We start from the raw sequence: 14,761 nt of genomic DNA on the forward strand, positions 1-14,761 counted from the left end.
CTACATTTTGGCTATCTCTATATTTCATACTGCATTCTAACATTGAAAAAAACCCAAAGTAACTGAACTCATTATAAACAGCGCCACCAATTGATTCAGTCGGTGAGAGGTTCACCAGTATAATGTTGGTGTTCTGCCCTATTCTTCAATTTTTTTTAACAATGAGAGAGAAAACAAATACTTGGACACTTGACATTTGGATTTCGGAAAGTTCGTTATCTTTCGCCGGCATGTGATGGCGCTGTTTATTGTTATTGTATTTTTGTCACGCAAACAACTTGAAGTCTCGTGACGTAAGGAAGTAAATATCCCATTTTATATACAAACTCACTATGGAATTTGAATAAAGGTGTTCATCTCACAAACGATTATTGAATACTAGCAAATCTAATAAAGTTTCATAAGTTTAAGAATAATTACACTTTTTCCTGTTATTCTATATGATTTATTGATTGTAAATTTTGCAATGCACGGGCAGTGAACCTAACTAAGAAATGTGAAAAAAAGTGATGAAAAGTAACATTTCCATGAAAAAGATACGTATACGATGACACCATTACCATAAATCTTGAATGGGATTACATGTATATATCCCGCTTAACTTGATTGGTTAGCCAGTCTACAAAAGCTGGATTTTATCCAATCACAAATCACAGTTCAAAATACGTAAGAAAATTATTAAGATTCCACATCAACAAAATATACATAATATGAGTGTGAATAAAAAATATGGGTTATTACCGATATTTAGATATTATACCCCAATATATTTCTTCGTTCTATTAGTAGGGAAATACGAGTGACCTAAGGGGGCGTTGTCACTACGAGTCGCTCACCACGAGTAATCAAGTTTTCCGGATAAATGAAGTGAAATATTGGAATGATATGTAATTAAAATACATCCCCAAGAATAACCTATGAAGAACAGGGGAAATAATGTCGATTTGGATCCTTCGATCACCGCAAAACCAGTGACGTAAGCACGGGTTGTCATGACGTAGAACGACTAGGATATATAATCCATATTTTCTGTTCAAGGACAATAACTTGGCTTGAGTATGGTATAAATGTGGATCGTTTGATTGTTACTGTACGGTTGACAAATAAAGCATACATTTATTTCAATTTTCACTAAAATTCTGAACAGAAAAAATATAATCCAACAAACGTTTCGGTTTTACGGGATGTAGATGTTCCATTTCATGGCACCAGGTCCTAATTTGGTTATCACAAATTTCAAATACCTGATTAACATAACATTTGCATATTAATTAATATGCTAATGCAAAGCTGATTAACGTATGCGATTAATAACTAAAATGGTCCGATATTAGTGTAAACGACAAAAATATTGTACCGGCCAGGATATTTTCAATAATTATAAAGCTAGTATCGATAAACTGTGTTTACAGTGAAATCACTGAATGGAATCAAGTTCTAAGGGGCTAGTATGTTGAAACTGTATGAAGGATCGAGAAAAGAATTCTAAGGATGAAATGAGAACATACAAATGTTAAGTGTCGTCGATGCCTTTTAACAACTTAGGAGGAGTGTGTAAACCTGGTAAAAACGTTAAATATAGCAACAGGGATTTCGAAGTCGTTGACAATGTGTTCAAAACTAACATTGCCACTGGGGGTCGTTCCTCCACACAGTCTATAATAGTCCAAGGGGTATGACCTATATATGAATGGCATGTTACTGGCCTCACCGATGACACTTGGGGCGCAGTCCCCCCTTCACCAAAAGTCCGCCAATGCTTGCAAACTCTTTGCGTCACCCACATCGAAGGAAAATTAAATTGAAGTGTGGTGTTGATTAGCTAGAGTTTGTATTTAAAGCAAACGTGAAGAAGACAGAGAGCATCGGACAGTTTATTTTTAACAATTTACAAGCCTGGTAGTCTTAGACAAGTGGTTTATCGGTGTATGGTGTCGTGCTTATATCATCGCGATATTTCGCGGACTCTTGGGGATTCTCAGTAATTCGAATATCCACAGAGTCGGGTTCCATGTTTTGCATGCCAGAATACTTCACTCGTACGGGTCTGTTCTTACGGCAATACTTCTGATAGCCCCTTACCATGAAGACAATGGCAATTATGATAATGACTGCAAGTACGATGGAACCGAGAATTACGACTAAAATGGAAAAAAAAAAGAACAAAAAATTTCGTTGAAAAATAATCACTTACAATAATGTTACGTTTCACTCCAGCCAAAACTATGAGTCAATCTATCAACACTCACTGAGGGGTGTGTATACTAAGGCAAGCAGTTCATATTGAGACATAGCGTGTATACTCATATACCAACCAATGTAAGCATTCATTCATGAAAATTTGTACTTTTTACTGATAAAAAATTCAACCTCCAGTTGCAGTTCAGTAACACACTCATCCATTTAACTTCCCCTTGATACTGTTTGAAATGCCCCTAGAAAAGTATATATATTTTTATTTCATCAAATGCAACAAACACAAGCTAGTGTAATATTACTTACAGTCTTTGCTTGCCGAAGAATCAGGTACTTGGTCCTCGTCTGAAAAAGTTGAAATCAAGGATTGAAATATATTTTTTAAAGTGTTTTTCTTGAATAAGTTTTAAATCAATGTTCAATGTAGATAACAGTCTGCCATTTTTAAATATCTAAAGCTGAACAAATTCGAGTAATGTCTTCATTACTCCAACACTTGCCTAGTATTTCGCTATGACACAGAAAAAAAACAACAGTTTAAAGTTACTGAAATTCTGTTTTCCTTAGGCCCAATAATTTATTAAAAGAATTGCAAGAGAAAACTATCTCAACATTATCAGTCGCGGATTCACTCTAAAAAAATTTCAAATCATTTAAGTTCAAAACTTAAACAACTTACACTCAAATTATATAAATGATGTATATATGTTATTTACCAATACCTTTCATTGTTCAGTCAAGGAAAATACGAGTGACCTAAGGGGCCTTGTCACTATGAGTCAACAGACAGTTTAAGCCCCTAAGGTCACTAGTATTTCTTGGTTGAACGAAGACAAATATTTGGGTATGGTATGATTATACCTCCTCTGACATAATTTAGGAAAAATCGAACGTTTTGGCCATATTTCTGGTTCGAACGCGTATAACTTGGGTTGCCTGATGAGATACACATATGTCCTCAAACATCTCTAGGAACACCGATCTGATTAAAATCAGGTGTGGTATTAAACTAGGCTTTATTTCTTTATTTACGTATACTTTATTTTGTTATTCGGGGAATGGTCGCCTTCTACCCAAGGAAGGTGGCGATCACGCTTGGAACAACAAAATCGAAAACAAACGGCACAAAACGAAAGAAAGAGCCAAGAAAAAGAAATCGATCCGTATTCACCACATCAGATTTTAATCAGATTGGAAACATCCAAAACAAATTTAAGACCAATCTGCCTCACAAGCAGTATTAAAGATACGACGTAGTCCCGCGTAGTGTGTCGCTCTACCACTCTGAGCTCCCGCGTAAAGAGAAGACGACAGGGGCTGAATGACACGTCGTCTACCCAACGGATCTTGAGTTTCTTTTGACTATAACTTTACAGCAGTTTTTGGACGCCGTTGGCATTACAAAATGGGAATTGTTGTTTAACTGCACAAATTAGTCATCTATCTTCAAGCATATTATACTCACATGGCGGTTGTTCATATTCACACACATATTGTTCAAGTTTGTCGCAGCCGTGGTCGTTAAAACCTTGAGTTTCCTTGCGTATGGTAACACAGCTATCGCTCTCACTACTTGGGTTGCCCACAGACCAAGTATTGTTATATTTCAGGGGTTTACCGTTTGACCACTGCCAGATTGTAGGCTTGTCACTGACTCTTCTAAGACCAATCCACGTGCCATGCTTTTTATTGTCAACTGTGATAGGAAGAGAGATGTGACAATTTCAAAATGGTAAATTTATTATGGTGTTGACCTATAACCCCTTGTGTGTTAGTTATCATAGTCTAGTTCCTATACAGTATCGTTACGATTATATTAATCATTAATACCTTCACTCACATACCACAGTTGGCAACCAGACTATAGTTACCATAACTTCGACGTTTGAAAAGGCACAATTTATAACTGTGTGGCCTTCTGTGGTTACTTTGTTTGATACAGAAGTATGTTGTTTCATAAACTTCCAACTATAGTAAGGATATAATCAGCCTGTAATCAAGATTGTGAACACTGGGTGGGCAGTCACTTCAGGAAGACTTGCTACCAGAACCTCTGCCCCACCATGAATGTATTTGCAACTACCTGTACTATACATATCGAAACAAGAGTTTCTACTTGTGTCTATATCTTGATAAGTTGAAAGCTGGCTCGCCGCAGTAGTAAATATGTTTTAATTTGCGTTTTTGAATTGTATATTCCAAGTGCCGTATTGGAAATGTGACATCACTTACTTTGGATGAGTAAGAAATTTAAGGGTGCATCTCAAAGAAAAATGGTATTCGTTAAATTGTTTGGCTGTATCACAGTATTGGCTATACTCAATTCTATACTCATTGTAAATGTAATATGACACTTACATTCACTTCTGTATTTGATTTCCTCTTCAATCCAGTCGTATTCTTCTCGTGTTTCTAAATTGGCCAGGGTGGCACCCCCGTGTAGACTATCACAGTGAGTTACTGCCTCTCCGTGTTCTTTGACGTTCTCACTGCCAGCAAAATAGTAGCACGAGCCTTCCCAATGGATCCAACCAGATTCGCAGGGGTGGCGCTCTATTTTTCGAAGAAGAAAATATATGAACTTTAATATTATAACTCACATGTTGCACGACCTCAATCGACTACAGCGTGTTCCCGGAAAGCGAGCAAACAGATAGATTGATAAACACAGAGAGAAGTACAGGGTGGTGTTGTGTCGCCTCGTGGCTATTGATTTACACATTATAAAGTTCCTTCCAAAATGAATGTCATGATCACAGCCCTGTACATTGCACACTAATTGCCTTTAGCAGAGATCTATATTGGCACAAGTGTCCAATGTAACTCCCTCATTTCAACTCCCAGGGAAGCCTACAATCAAGGTACTGTAAGCGCATAAATAAGTTAAAGCAATCCACATGCCAATATCTGCCCTACCAGGTGATACGGATGGCTTGACTGAGGCACAGGTACAGTTCAAAACTTGCCCACAGACTTTAGCTTAATAGAAACACATGACCATTGCGTCCCGTAGTGCCAAAATGCATGTTCTGAAGATACAAGGTAGTTACTATCAGCTGCCATTCCTTACTTCGCCAAATGTGTCAAACTGATCTACTACACAATTTTATATTTATCAGGACTATCTTTTGAAGCTTTTCATCCCCATACAAAACAAACGAGGCATTTGCAAGCAATCGTTTAGAACGTCTCCCAGTGTCCATATCACGGGAATGGATTTAAAAAGAAAATGAAAACTCACCTTCTGGTGGAGGTTTTGTGGTTGGTCCTGAAATGTAAATGACGTACAATTACTTCAGTTAGATTCATACAACAAATGTATAGTTGTACTGTAACAAGTAACACATTCAAATATAGACCCTAGTTTATTCATGATGAGACACTGTCTTACAAATGGTATTCCTCACATAGCTACTTGACTTAAGCACATACAAGGAAGGCTTAGCATTGTGGCAATATGAGGTCTATACCGAAAATCAGTTGATGAGTAGACACAAAACGTTATTTTGCTCAACACAAGCCTGGTTTGTTGTATGGCAAAGTTATAGTTCAAATGTAAATTTGACCTTGAAGATGAAGGTCAATGTCAAAGCTCTAGTGACCATCTGAAAGTTTAACTCGTATAGGTGTAGGCACTTGAATGATGTCTCTAGATACAAACCTTCATATACTAGGTTATTGTTATGAATTGAAAGCTTACTTCTGATAATATGGGTTTAGAGTATAGAATAAGTGTTGAATTGAGTCTCTGTGTATTCAACTTCTTGAGTTCCGATAGGGAGACAAGTTTTGGTTATTTGACCTTGAAAATGTTGGTCAAGGTCAAAAGATAAGGCCTTGTTAGAAAGCTTAACATTGATAATGTGGGATAGGCACTTTTAATGGTGTCTGTATGTATCAAATTAAGTGAAATACATAATGTTCCAGATAGTGTGTTTCCTTTGTGCCAAATATGGTTGAAATAGTCTGATGTTTGTATGGGCGAACGGATCAGTGGACTAAACTGAACCCATTGTAATAATCCCCCAGGGCATCGCTCATTGTGGCTAAAAACCTATGAGTCACTAAGATTATTGCAACAGTTTATCTTCTGACGCGATCAAAATCTTGCTAACACTGCTTCTTTTCATGATCTGGCTTAACAAAAATCTTACTAACAATTGTAGGTTTTCTTCATGTGAGCTGCAATTACAGCAGAAGAAAGTGAACTGTGCAGAAACAAAACTCAAATGAGTTGTTGCTTGCAATGTCTATCTCTCGCAGAGGTGATTCATATACATTGTAATACAATGGTTGCGTGTGTCCCTCTCTGGATTTATATACACTGTAATACAATGGTTGCACGTGTCCATCTCTTGCAGAGTGGATTTATATACATTGTAATACAATTGTTGCACGTGTCTGCCTCTTGCAGAGGGTGATTTATATACATTGTAAGACAATTGTTGTATTTATCCGTCTCTTGCAGAGTGGATTTGTATACATTATAATACGTACAATGATTGCACGTGTCCATCTCTTGCAGAGTGGATTTATATACATGGCAATGCAATTGTAATAGAAATGTTAAATTGTGAATTACAATGTACATATGTATCACCGTCCCTACTCATAAATACAAGTTCAAGTTTACGTATAATATGACTCACGAGTAAGTTCAAATTCACATAGATATTGTTTGGTGTGATGACAGGGCGAATCATTGAATCCACCAGTGTCCTTGTGTATACTTCCACATGGACCATTACCATTTGGTTCGTCTGGAGCCCACAGATTAATCTCACCATAGTCCATCTTAGTTCCATCACTCCACTTCCAAGTTGAGTCAACCATGCGTAATCCTACCCAAACACCAATTTCCGTGTGAACTATGACCAAGGCAAACGTCATATATGGTTAAACTCTATCATAATCGTGGAAAGAGAATTGAACTATTCACAAAAATAACGGCCTCAAGAAACAATTCTTGAAAGCACTAAACTCTCTAAAACTTTCTTAAACTATATATACATCATTATCATAACTACAATTCATAAACTTATAATTTGCACTGAATAAAGCTAAAAGTGTGGATCATCGTTCCACCAAACTAACTTTGAAAAGAGACAGAAATGTCGATTTATTGAATTTGTTGTTTCATTATTAAGTGACATGAGGACTATAAATCCAACACAAAGCAGACCAGATTAATAGTTGTTGATGGGGAGAATATAACCCATAGACGGGGCTAGTATCTGTTGGTAGGCAACTTTTGAAATCACACCCGCTTCAGTTTTAAGACGTTTTCTAAACTTCATTGAAATCAAAATCAAAGACTTACAATTGTCTTGTTGTTCTAAGAATCCATACACATAGTAGTATTCGTCTGCCGTCTGTATGTCAGCAATTGCAGCCGGCTTGGAGCTCACTTCTAACTTATTGCACTCAGTTTCTGCCTTGCTATAGTCCTGTCCATTGTCATAGCCGATAAACTTGTAACATGAGTAATCATGATAGCCCCATCCAGGAGGACACGGACTCGGTAGTACCGTAGCAGGTGGTGGCAAACCTATATATGGAAGATTAAACAGTGAAGTGAATTTCGCAAAGTGTCACGTATTCTATAGCAATTATAATATATCTCATACATTTTTAAGGTCGTGAATTGTCAATATTCGGTCACGTGGTGTAGGCCATTGTTCAATTGAAGTGATGTCATTAGACTTAGTCAATAATCTTGCTATCTTAGAGTGTAGAACGTGCAATATATTGGTTTCTGCATGGTATCACACAGTGCCATTTGACACTAACATGAAACGGGTTGTATATATCATTAGACCGTTCCTTAGAAGAATGTACATTATACAAAAGTGACGGGAATAATATACGAATATATTTTTGGCGTGCAATTAAAATATGATAAAATACAACTGTGTTCTGTGAGACTCTTGTCTCAATTTCACCATTGAAAGTTGACTACCTACCACTCCTTTCGTATTCACAGAAAAACTGCTTCGTTGTTGAACAGTTATGGTCATTATATCCCCCGGTATCTCTCCGTATACATCCACACGGGTCTTTACCACTTGGTTGATTTACTGCCCATCCATAGGTTACATTAGCTCCGTTTGCCCATTTCCATACACTTTTTGTATCCTTTGTAATTCCAATCCATGTCCCAATTTCCATCTTAACTGTAGACATAAAAAGGAAGGTCCTACGATAAGATACCATTCTAGTTATCAATTAATGTCCGAAAGTTGCAAAATGTTAAAATTAAATTTATGTATTGATAATTTGAGAGCTCAATGGCTAGACACAAATTTACGGATCACCCTTTAGTTTGAATAATCATGTTGTATTTAATTATTCCTACATAAATATTGGCGAAGTAATAGAGGATTACTTTGTTTGTTTGCCAGTGTGTATGTCTGTGGGGGAGGGGGAGTGGTGAAGTGGATGTGTGCGTGGGCGAAGAAGTGTGCCAGGCTTATTTTTGTCCGATGAATCGAGCAATTTCGAATGGTATCCATCCGCCCAAACAGTGTGTAGGTTGTAACCTGGTTTGAACGTGAATGCGGAAGTATATGTGAAAAGAAGTGATAAGGATGCAGTTGTATATCAATATCACCAAGTCTTCACTACAAAGCTAAAGAGTCGTGGTATTAGTTGTATATCCCATACTTACAATCGTCAAGTTTCTGAATGAAGTCATACGCCCATTCGTATTCTTTAGGATCTTCAAAGACAGCTAGATGACTCCATACGTGCGATACCTGTCGAGCACAGTATAACTCGGCCTGTGTATGATTTTTACCCGAGTCATAACCGAAAAACCTGTAGCATGAATCATTATGAAGTGTCCATCCATCCAAACAGGCTGTGGGTTGTGAAATGGGTGTCGCCTCGACGGCAGGAGACTTCGTTGGGTCTGCAAAGATAAGATATAGACCGAAATGATAAAATATACTCGCCTGCTTTAATTAAGGTAATTATACACAAGTGTGCCGCAACAAGAAACAGTGCAAAATTGGTCATATCATCTCATGGCAAATGCTAAAACAGAAATCATAAGCACTATAAAACGACAAATATTGTTAGCGGCAATTGCAGGCATTCGATACACCTATATTTACATCAAATAAATACCGATTTGACAGAAATATCCTTACCAGCAGCGATAACAGACACGCCAAACCAAAGGCAGAACACAACTACGGTTGATATCGTCATCTTTGGCTACTCTCAAAGTCGGGTTATCTGAACACCTGTTGAAGAGAAATTATGTTTTTTTGTCATAATTTAAATATTTTATCACATTTTAGATAAAAGTGTTCACTGAGTAAAAAAGTTAACTATTATAACTTTGATTCAAAACCTGTTGTACTTTATATTCAGTAGATTATCTATTAGTTAATTCTGACAGTCAATGGGCAAACGATCTTAAGCTTATCTAGACGTTGATTTATTGTTAGTACGGTGTCTTGCAACTAAAGTGTAACCTAGCCTGTTTACGGTGCTAGTGGTACGCCTTTTATCTCTCATACATGTACCGATAAACAAAGTTACGCAGTAAACAAGCCATGTCAAATATACAGCCAACTTTCAGAACAATCACTGCCGCATATAACTAGGACTATATATACACGGCATGTCATGGCTTCTCTAGCTTATCACAAACCTTATATTAGGTCACGAACTTCATATGGGTCATTTTCAATCACTTAATCTTAGCTTGTTGTACAGAACCAGTTTTCGAAGTTATTATTGTTCATTCTTGTAAAGATGTTGGATTTATATTCCTGGTTTATTGTCTTATATTTTTGTTCTTTGCATCTTCTTTGTATCTTTGTGTACTTGGTTAATGTCTAAGACTAGAATTGTATTATATTATTTTCCGTTTCAAGCAATCGACTTTTCTAAAACCGTTTGTGTTAACGTACAGCATTGTATATATTATATGTTCTCCTATCAACCGTACGCTTCTGCCTTTTACAAACACGTTGTCAAGGTTATTTATTTTTTCAAACGATATTTTTTGATGACATGCCAACCATGGTCATAAATTTTTCCACGTTTAAAATCTGTCTAGCCATTATATCATACAATATTTCTTCATCAATTCGAGTGCAGTGTACTGTGTACACATCATTCGCAATTGCAAGAGTGTCGTTGTCTTGATTGACAGCTCAGGTAGAAGAGGTCGCGGTACCATACTCTTTGACTTTTGCCCTGTTTGGCAGTCACAAGAGATATGATAAATCCGTCTAGGGTCATTGAAATCTTTTTATCGTCGCTAGTAGTGTTGTGACAAAAGGTATCCTAAACTGAGTTCATCTCCGTTCACCATAATCAGAGGTCATCGCCGTTCACACCATTTCACTGATAACATCCAGTTCTCATGTCCACGAAATCCCTACATTAAACTTATAAATGAGTGTGTGTGTGTGTGTGTGTGGGGGGGGGGTGGGTGGGTGGTGGGGGTATTGATATGTGTAGCTGTGTATAAAAGTGTGTGTATTTGGGTGGGTTTGCATGTAGCTGTCCCCTACAACCAACAGGAAAGACAAACTCGACGGTTCAAGTTTTGTATCCTCAGTATTGAGAACTTGATTACATCAAGATACCTTCCATTATGGGGGTACGACTAAAGGTACATTTACTACATTTGGTTGATTAATTGTGGATATATGTGCTATCACGATTTCTGTCTGTCCCCATAACAGAATCCAGATGTGGATCACTTTACAACTCTAACTACGTACCTTGTAATTAATCCAATTGGAATAAACCTTGGCGTTCAAGAGATTGACTGCAGTTCAGTTGTTTCCTGCCCCTGTTTGTAACAAGTTCTATTGTTACTGCTTGCCTGTGGCCATGGGTGGTTGTCAAACATGATTGACTGCTTTACACATTCTTACGTCGCACCAGGACAGGACAGGACAGGACAAATTTATAACTAGTAATTATAGCATGATTGTGTCCCACAAAGTTAGTTCGTGTTTTGAACAGGAACTCTCCACGAAGACTATGATTTTATATTGTAAAAAGAAAGATATTAGATCTCCTTATATGCTTTGTACGCCTATTTATGTTCAGTGGTGTATGTGCTGTGTCCGTCAGTTTGTGTTGGAGTGTGGAGGTGTATGTGCGCATGTGTGGTTGTGAGATATTGTACCAACCAATCAATGGATGACACTTTGTCAATCAGACATTGTTTAGAATTCGTGAAATAAGGATATGGAAGGATTTTCTGTACAAATTGAACTATAAACACTGACCAATTAGCAAACACAAACTCACAATGTATCTAACCAATGCCGCTTCTGGGGAAAGAGAGGGTAGAGAGGGGTAGAGAGGGAGAAATAGAAATAGAGAGGAGAGACTGAGGGTGGAGGGGAGAAAGAGAGAGAGAGAGAGAGAGAGAGCGAGAGAGAGAGAGAGAGAGAGAGAGAGAGAGAGAGAGAGAGAGAGAGTGGCAGGGAGGGAGGGAGGGAGGGAGGGAGAGACAGACAGACAGACAGACAGACAGACAGACAGACAGACCGACCGACCGACCGACAGACAGAGAAGAGACAGAAAGACACAGAGAGGAGGGGCAAGGACAGGGGAGAAAAAGCTGAATTGGCATATCTAGATTCTCACTCACTCTGTCTGTATATCGGTATCTTTAGTAAACATACAGAGAAAGTGAGTGAGAGTGAGACATCCAACCAGAGAAACCAATATTCATCTACATCAAATGATTCCCAATCACAAGTTTAAAAAAAACACGAAATAAGATATTAAATGATGCGTCAATGTACATCGTGAGTGTCTGACGTCATGACAACTTAAGTATGTACGTGAAAACGTGCCATTTGTATGAGTTAATTAAATGATTTATCACTTGGCTACACAAACAACGAATGGTAGTTATACTGTGTGTAGCATACATACATACATACATACATACATACATACATACATACATACATACATACATACATACATACATACATACATACATACGTATACATACATACATACATACATAACATTTTGTGGGGGAAGGGTATCTACAATTACCATTGTAAAGTAATGGAGGAAAATTTTCTAGTTGTTTGAATACAATTAATAATTGCATTGAAAGTAAATGAGTATCAAGTGCATGAGAAAAGTGTATAAATTATGCATAGTTAACGTTCTCACTTTGGTAATTTTCTGAAAGCAAACAAGCGATGAATCGACTTCCCCAGCGTAGGAGTGTTTTCATGATCATGCCAGAACAATGTGGAATGGACAAACACACTAATATATATATATATATATGACATGACTAGGTAATTAGCTATACGAGAACACATTTCATCATGATTTATCGAAGTTTCACAAGTTTCACAAACTAAAACCCACTAGTTTCTCGATCCTAAATCAACGCCTACTATACTGTCTTCCCATTTCCTCGTTTAGTTGTAACGTACTGGTACTAGCTATAGAGGTACTGTTCATCCGTTAATTATTCTGGCCAATCAAATTAAAAATGTAATCATAAAGAAACTGGAAAATGCCATCCTGGCAGAGTTGAGTGAAATATTCAAGCAGAAAGACTCCAAAAGTGTTCATGATTATATCGTTTATAAATGAACAGTTTTGTCGCTCATTTATCACAAATTCAACTTAGTTATTTGTCTGGCCAAAATGTGTCAAGGATCACTGTGATTGTAAATTTCAATTTCATTTCATATGGAATGTTGTATGGCTAACTGACTTTGATTCTTAAGCAGACGATGTTACCACAAAGTCTCAAAGTAGTAGTAAATGGTTGATATTAGTGCAAGAAAATTGACATTTCATGTAGTAATGGCAATATCATTTTTTTGCTTTAAAAAAACGTCGACAACCACTTTGACAGTTACTTACGTCACGTTCAACGCTACAATATGAATTCATATCATTACTATAATTATATCTATGACATTTCCATTTTATGATATACTCTAATAAAGATATCACATGTTCTATTTTTATTACACTATATAACAATATTTGTTTGCAAATTAAACGGAAAATTATCCAAACATTGTGTTTTTAGTGATTGTTGTATCTCCAGTGCTGTAAAGTATGTAAATATCTTTTTGTGTGTTGTCATATATTTCGTTCGTTTTGGTTTTCCGTTCTGGTTGTTTGATATTCTTTGTGCTATCACGTATTTCTTTGTTTCAGTATTATTAATTTTGTAATATTATGTATATTAATTATTCATTATCATTTAAATGTATACACGTCTTGTATTTAATCACTTCCCATACTTGTCAGGACCATGGACTAGATTATTTTTAAGTGAACTATTTCCATGGTCCTCACCAGAACATTTTCTTCTTAATAATATTTAATTTTTGTATTGTTATTATTTTATGTTTCTTGTGTAAATAAATTCAAATTAAAAAGAGAATCTGAGTAATTCGTGCTATTTCTGACACGTTTAAATCAAACAAACATGGCGGCATCTTTATCGAAACTATTGAGATATAAAAAAAAATAACACTGAAATCGCAATTAGAATGACCTTAAACCAATAACCGCTTTACAGACTACCGTAAAAACGTTAGCGATGTTAAGTTCAAAAGCAAAATTTTATGAACTCACGAACACATACTAAATTAAAACAGACGCCACTTTATCGTTGCTTCCGAAAAACAATACCATAATGATAGCGATGACGTATTAAAAATTATGTAAATATTGCTGAGAGTCATTCCGTCAGAATGTACGAGCCACCTTATCGTGTAGACAATCTAAAATAAATGTCAAAAATGGCGAAATAATTTTCGTTTATCAAGACTTTAGTTTCTTATTAACTATCTAAGGCCTTGAGTAGTAAAACACAAGGACATGCCATGCCAGAACCGTTCAAGTTAACTAAATACAAATTGTCCATGTTTTTCACGTCGTTATAAAAATAGTTGTTCACATTTTTTCCGATAGTGGGCGCCATTCATTTGCGCCGTTTGTCCCTAAGGGTACCACTGAGGTGTATCGGCAGATGATCAAACGAGAAATAATGACTATTGATTTTTTAGACGTTATTTAGGTCTTAGTTAGTTTGTGATGCCATAGAGGATAAAAATGGACTCCTCACTCGACAAGGACAATTTGAAATATTTTGGAGGTTATGAGGGGTCAAAGTCTAACCTAGCTATGCAACGGCATTAACCGTGTACAAATACGAATCTTATTATACCACACCGTACGGCCATTAATGCGATAACGCACTACCGTTTGATCATAATGTGTCGAAGTGAATTACATACCTTTTTCCTACTTCAAATCGTGAAATGTTCCGTCCAAAGTTATCCCTGTTAAATATCAACAACCACAATATCTGTATAGACTCCGTTTAGGCGCGAAATCGGTAAAAGAAATCTCAAAACGAATTCGCGAAGCTAAATGTTGTCTGAACAAAGCACTGGCACCTTCAACAGAAACCTAACTAAATAATGACGTCATTTTAAAGTTAAACTTTTACCAAATATTTAACATGTGACTGACATACGGGACCTTCAGGTCAGACACCTGTTGCACTAGTGTGTATGTCATCGTTTTG

At 36.7% G+C, this 14,761-nt stretch overlaps 1 protein-coding gene across 1 annotated transcript; it reads right to left on the reverse strand.

Moving 5' to 3' along the window:
- Positions 1 to 677: 677 nt before the first annotated feature.
- LOC144447705 (macrophage mannose receptor 1-like) lies at positions 678 to 14,604 on the reverse strand. Its single transcript, XM_078137784.1, has 11 exons — positions 14,469 to 14,604; positions 9,348 to 9,443; positions 8,864 to 9,106; positions 8,160 to 8,369; positions 7,517 to 7,744; positions 6,846 to 7,064; positions 5,438 to 5,464; positions 4,555 to 4,749; positions 3,662 to 3,892; positions 2,503 to 2,541; positions 678 to 2,141 (listed from the first exon to the last, which is right to left on the reverse strand). Exons 2-11 carry the CDS (start codon positions 9,406 to 9,408, stop codon positions 1,906 to 1,908), a joined length of 1,689 nt encoding a protein of 562 aa, XP_077993910.1. The 5' UTR covers positions 9,409 to 9,443; positions 14,469 to 14,604; the 3' UTR covers positions 678 to 1,905.
- Positions 14,605 to 14,761: the final 157 nt, after the last annotated feature.

The sequence above is a fragment of the Glandiceps talaboti genome, chromosome 16 (genome assembly GCF_964340395.1).
Source record: "Glandiceps talaboti chromosome 16, keGlaTala1.1, whole genome shotgun sequence".
In the NCBI taxonomy this organism is placed as follows: Eukaryota; Metazoa; Hemichordata; class Enteropneusta; family Spengelidae; genus Glandiceps; species Glandiceps talaboti.

Bases quoted from the DNA above. Each gene is read 5' to 3' on its own strand.
- LOC144447705 (XM_078137784.1), bottom strand. From the start codon at position 9,408: ATGACGATATCAACCGTAGTTGTGTTCTGCCTTTGGTTTGGCGTGTCT. The intron at 9,107-9,347 runs GTAAGGATATTT...TTATCTTTGCAG, and splicing joins CGTGTCTGTTATCGCTGCTG to ACCCAACGAAGTCTCCTGCC. The intron at 2,142-2,502 runs GTAAGTAATATT...TTTCCATTTTAG, and splicing joins TTCTTCGGCAAGCAAAGACT to TCGTAATTCTCGGTTCCATC.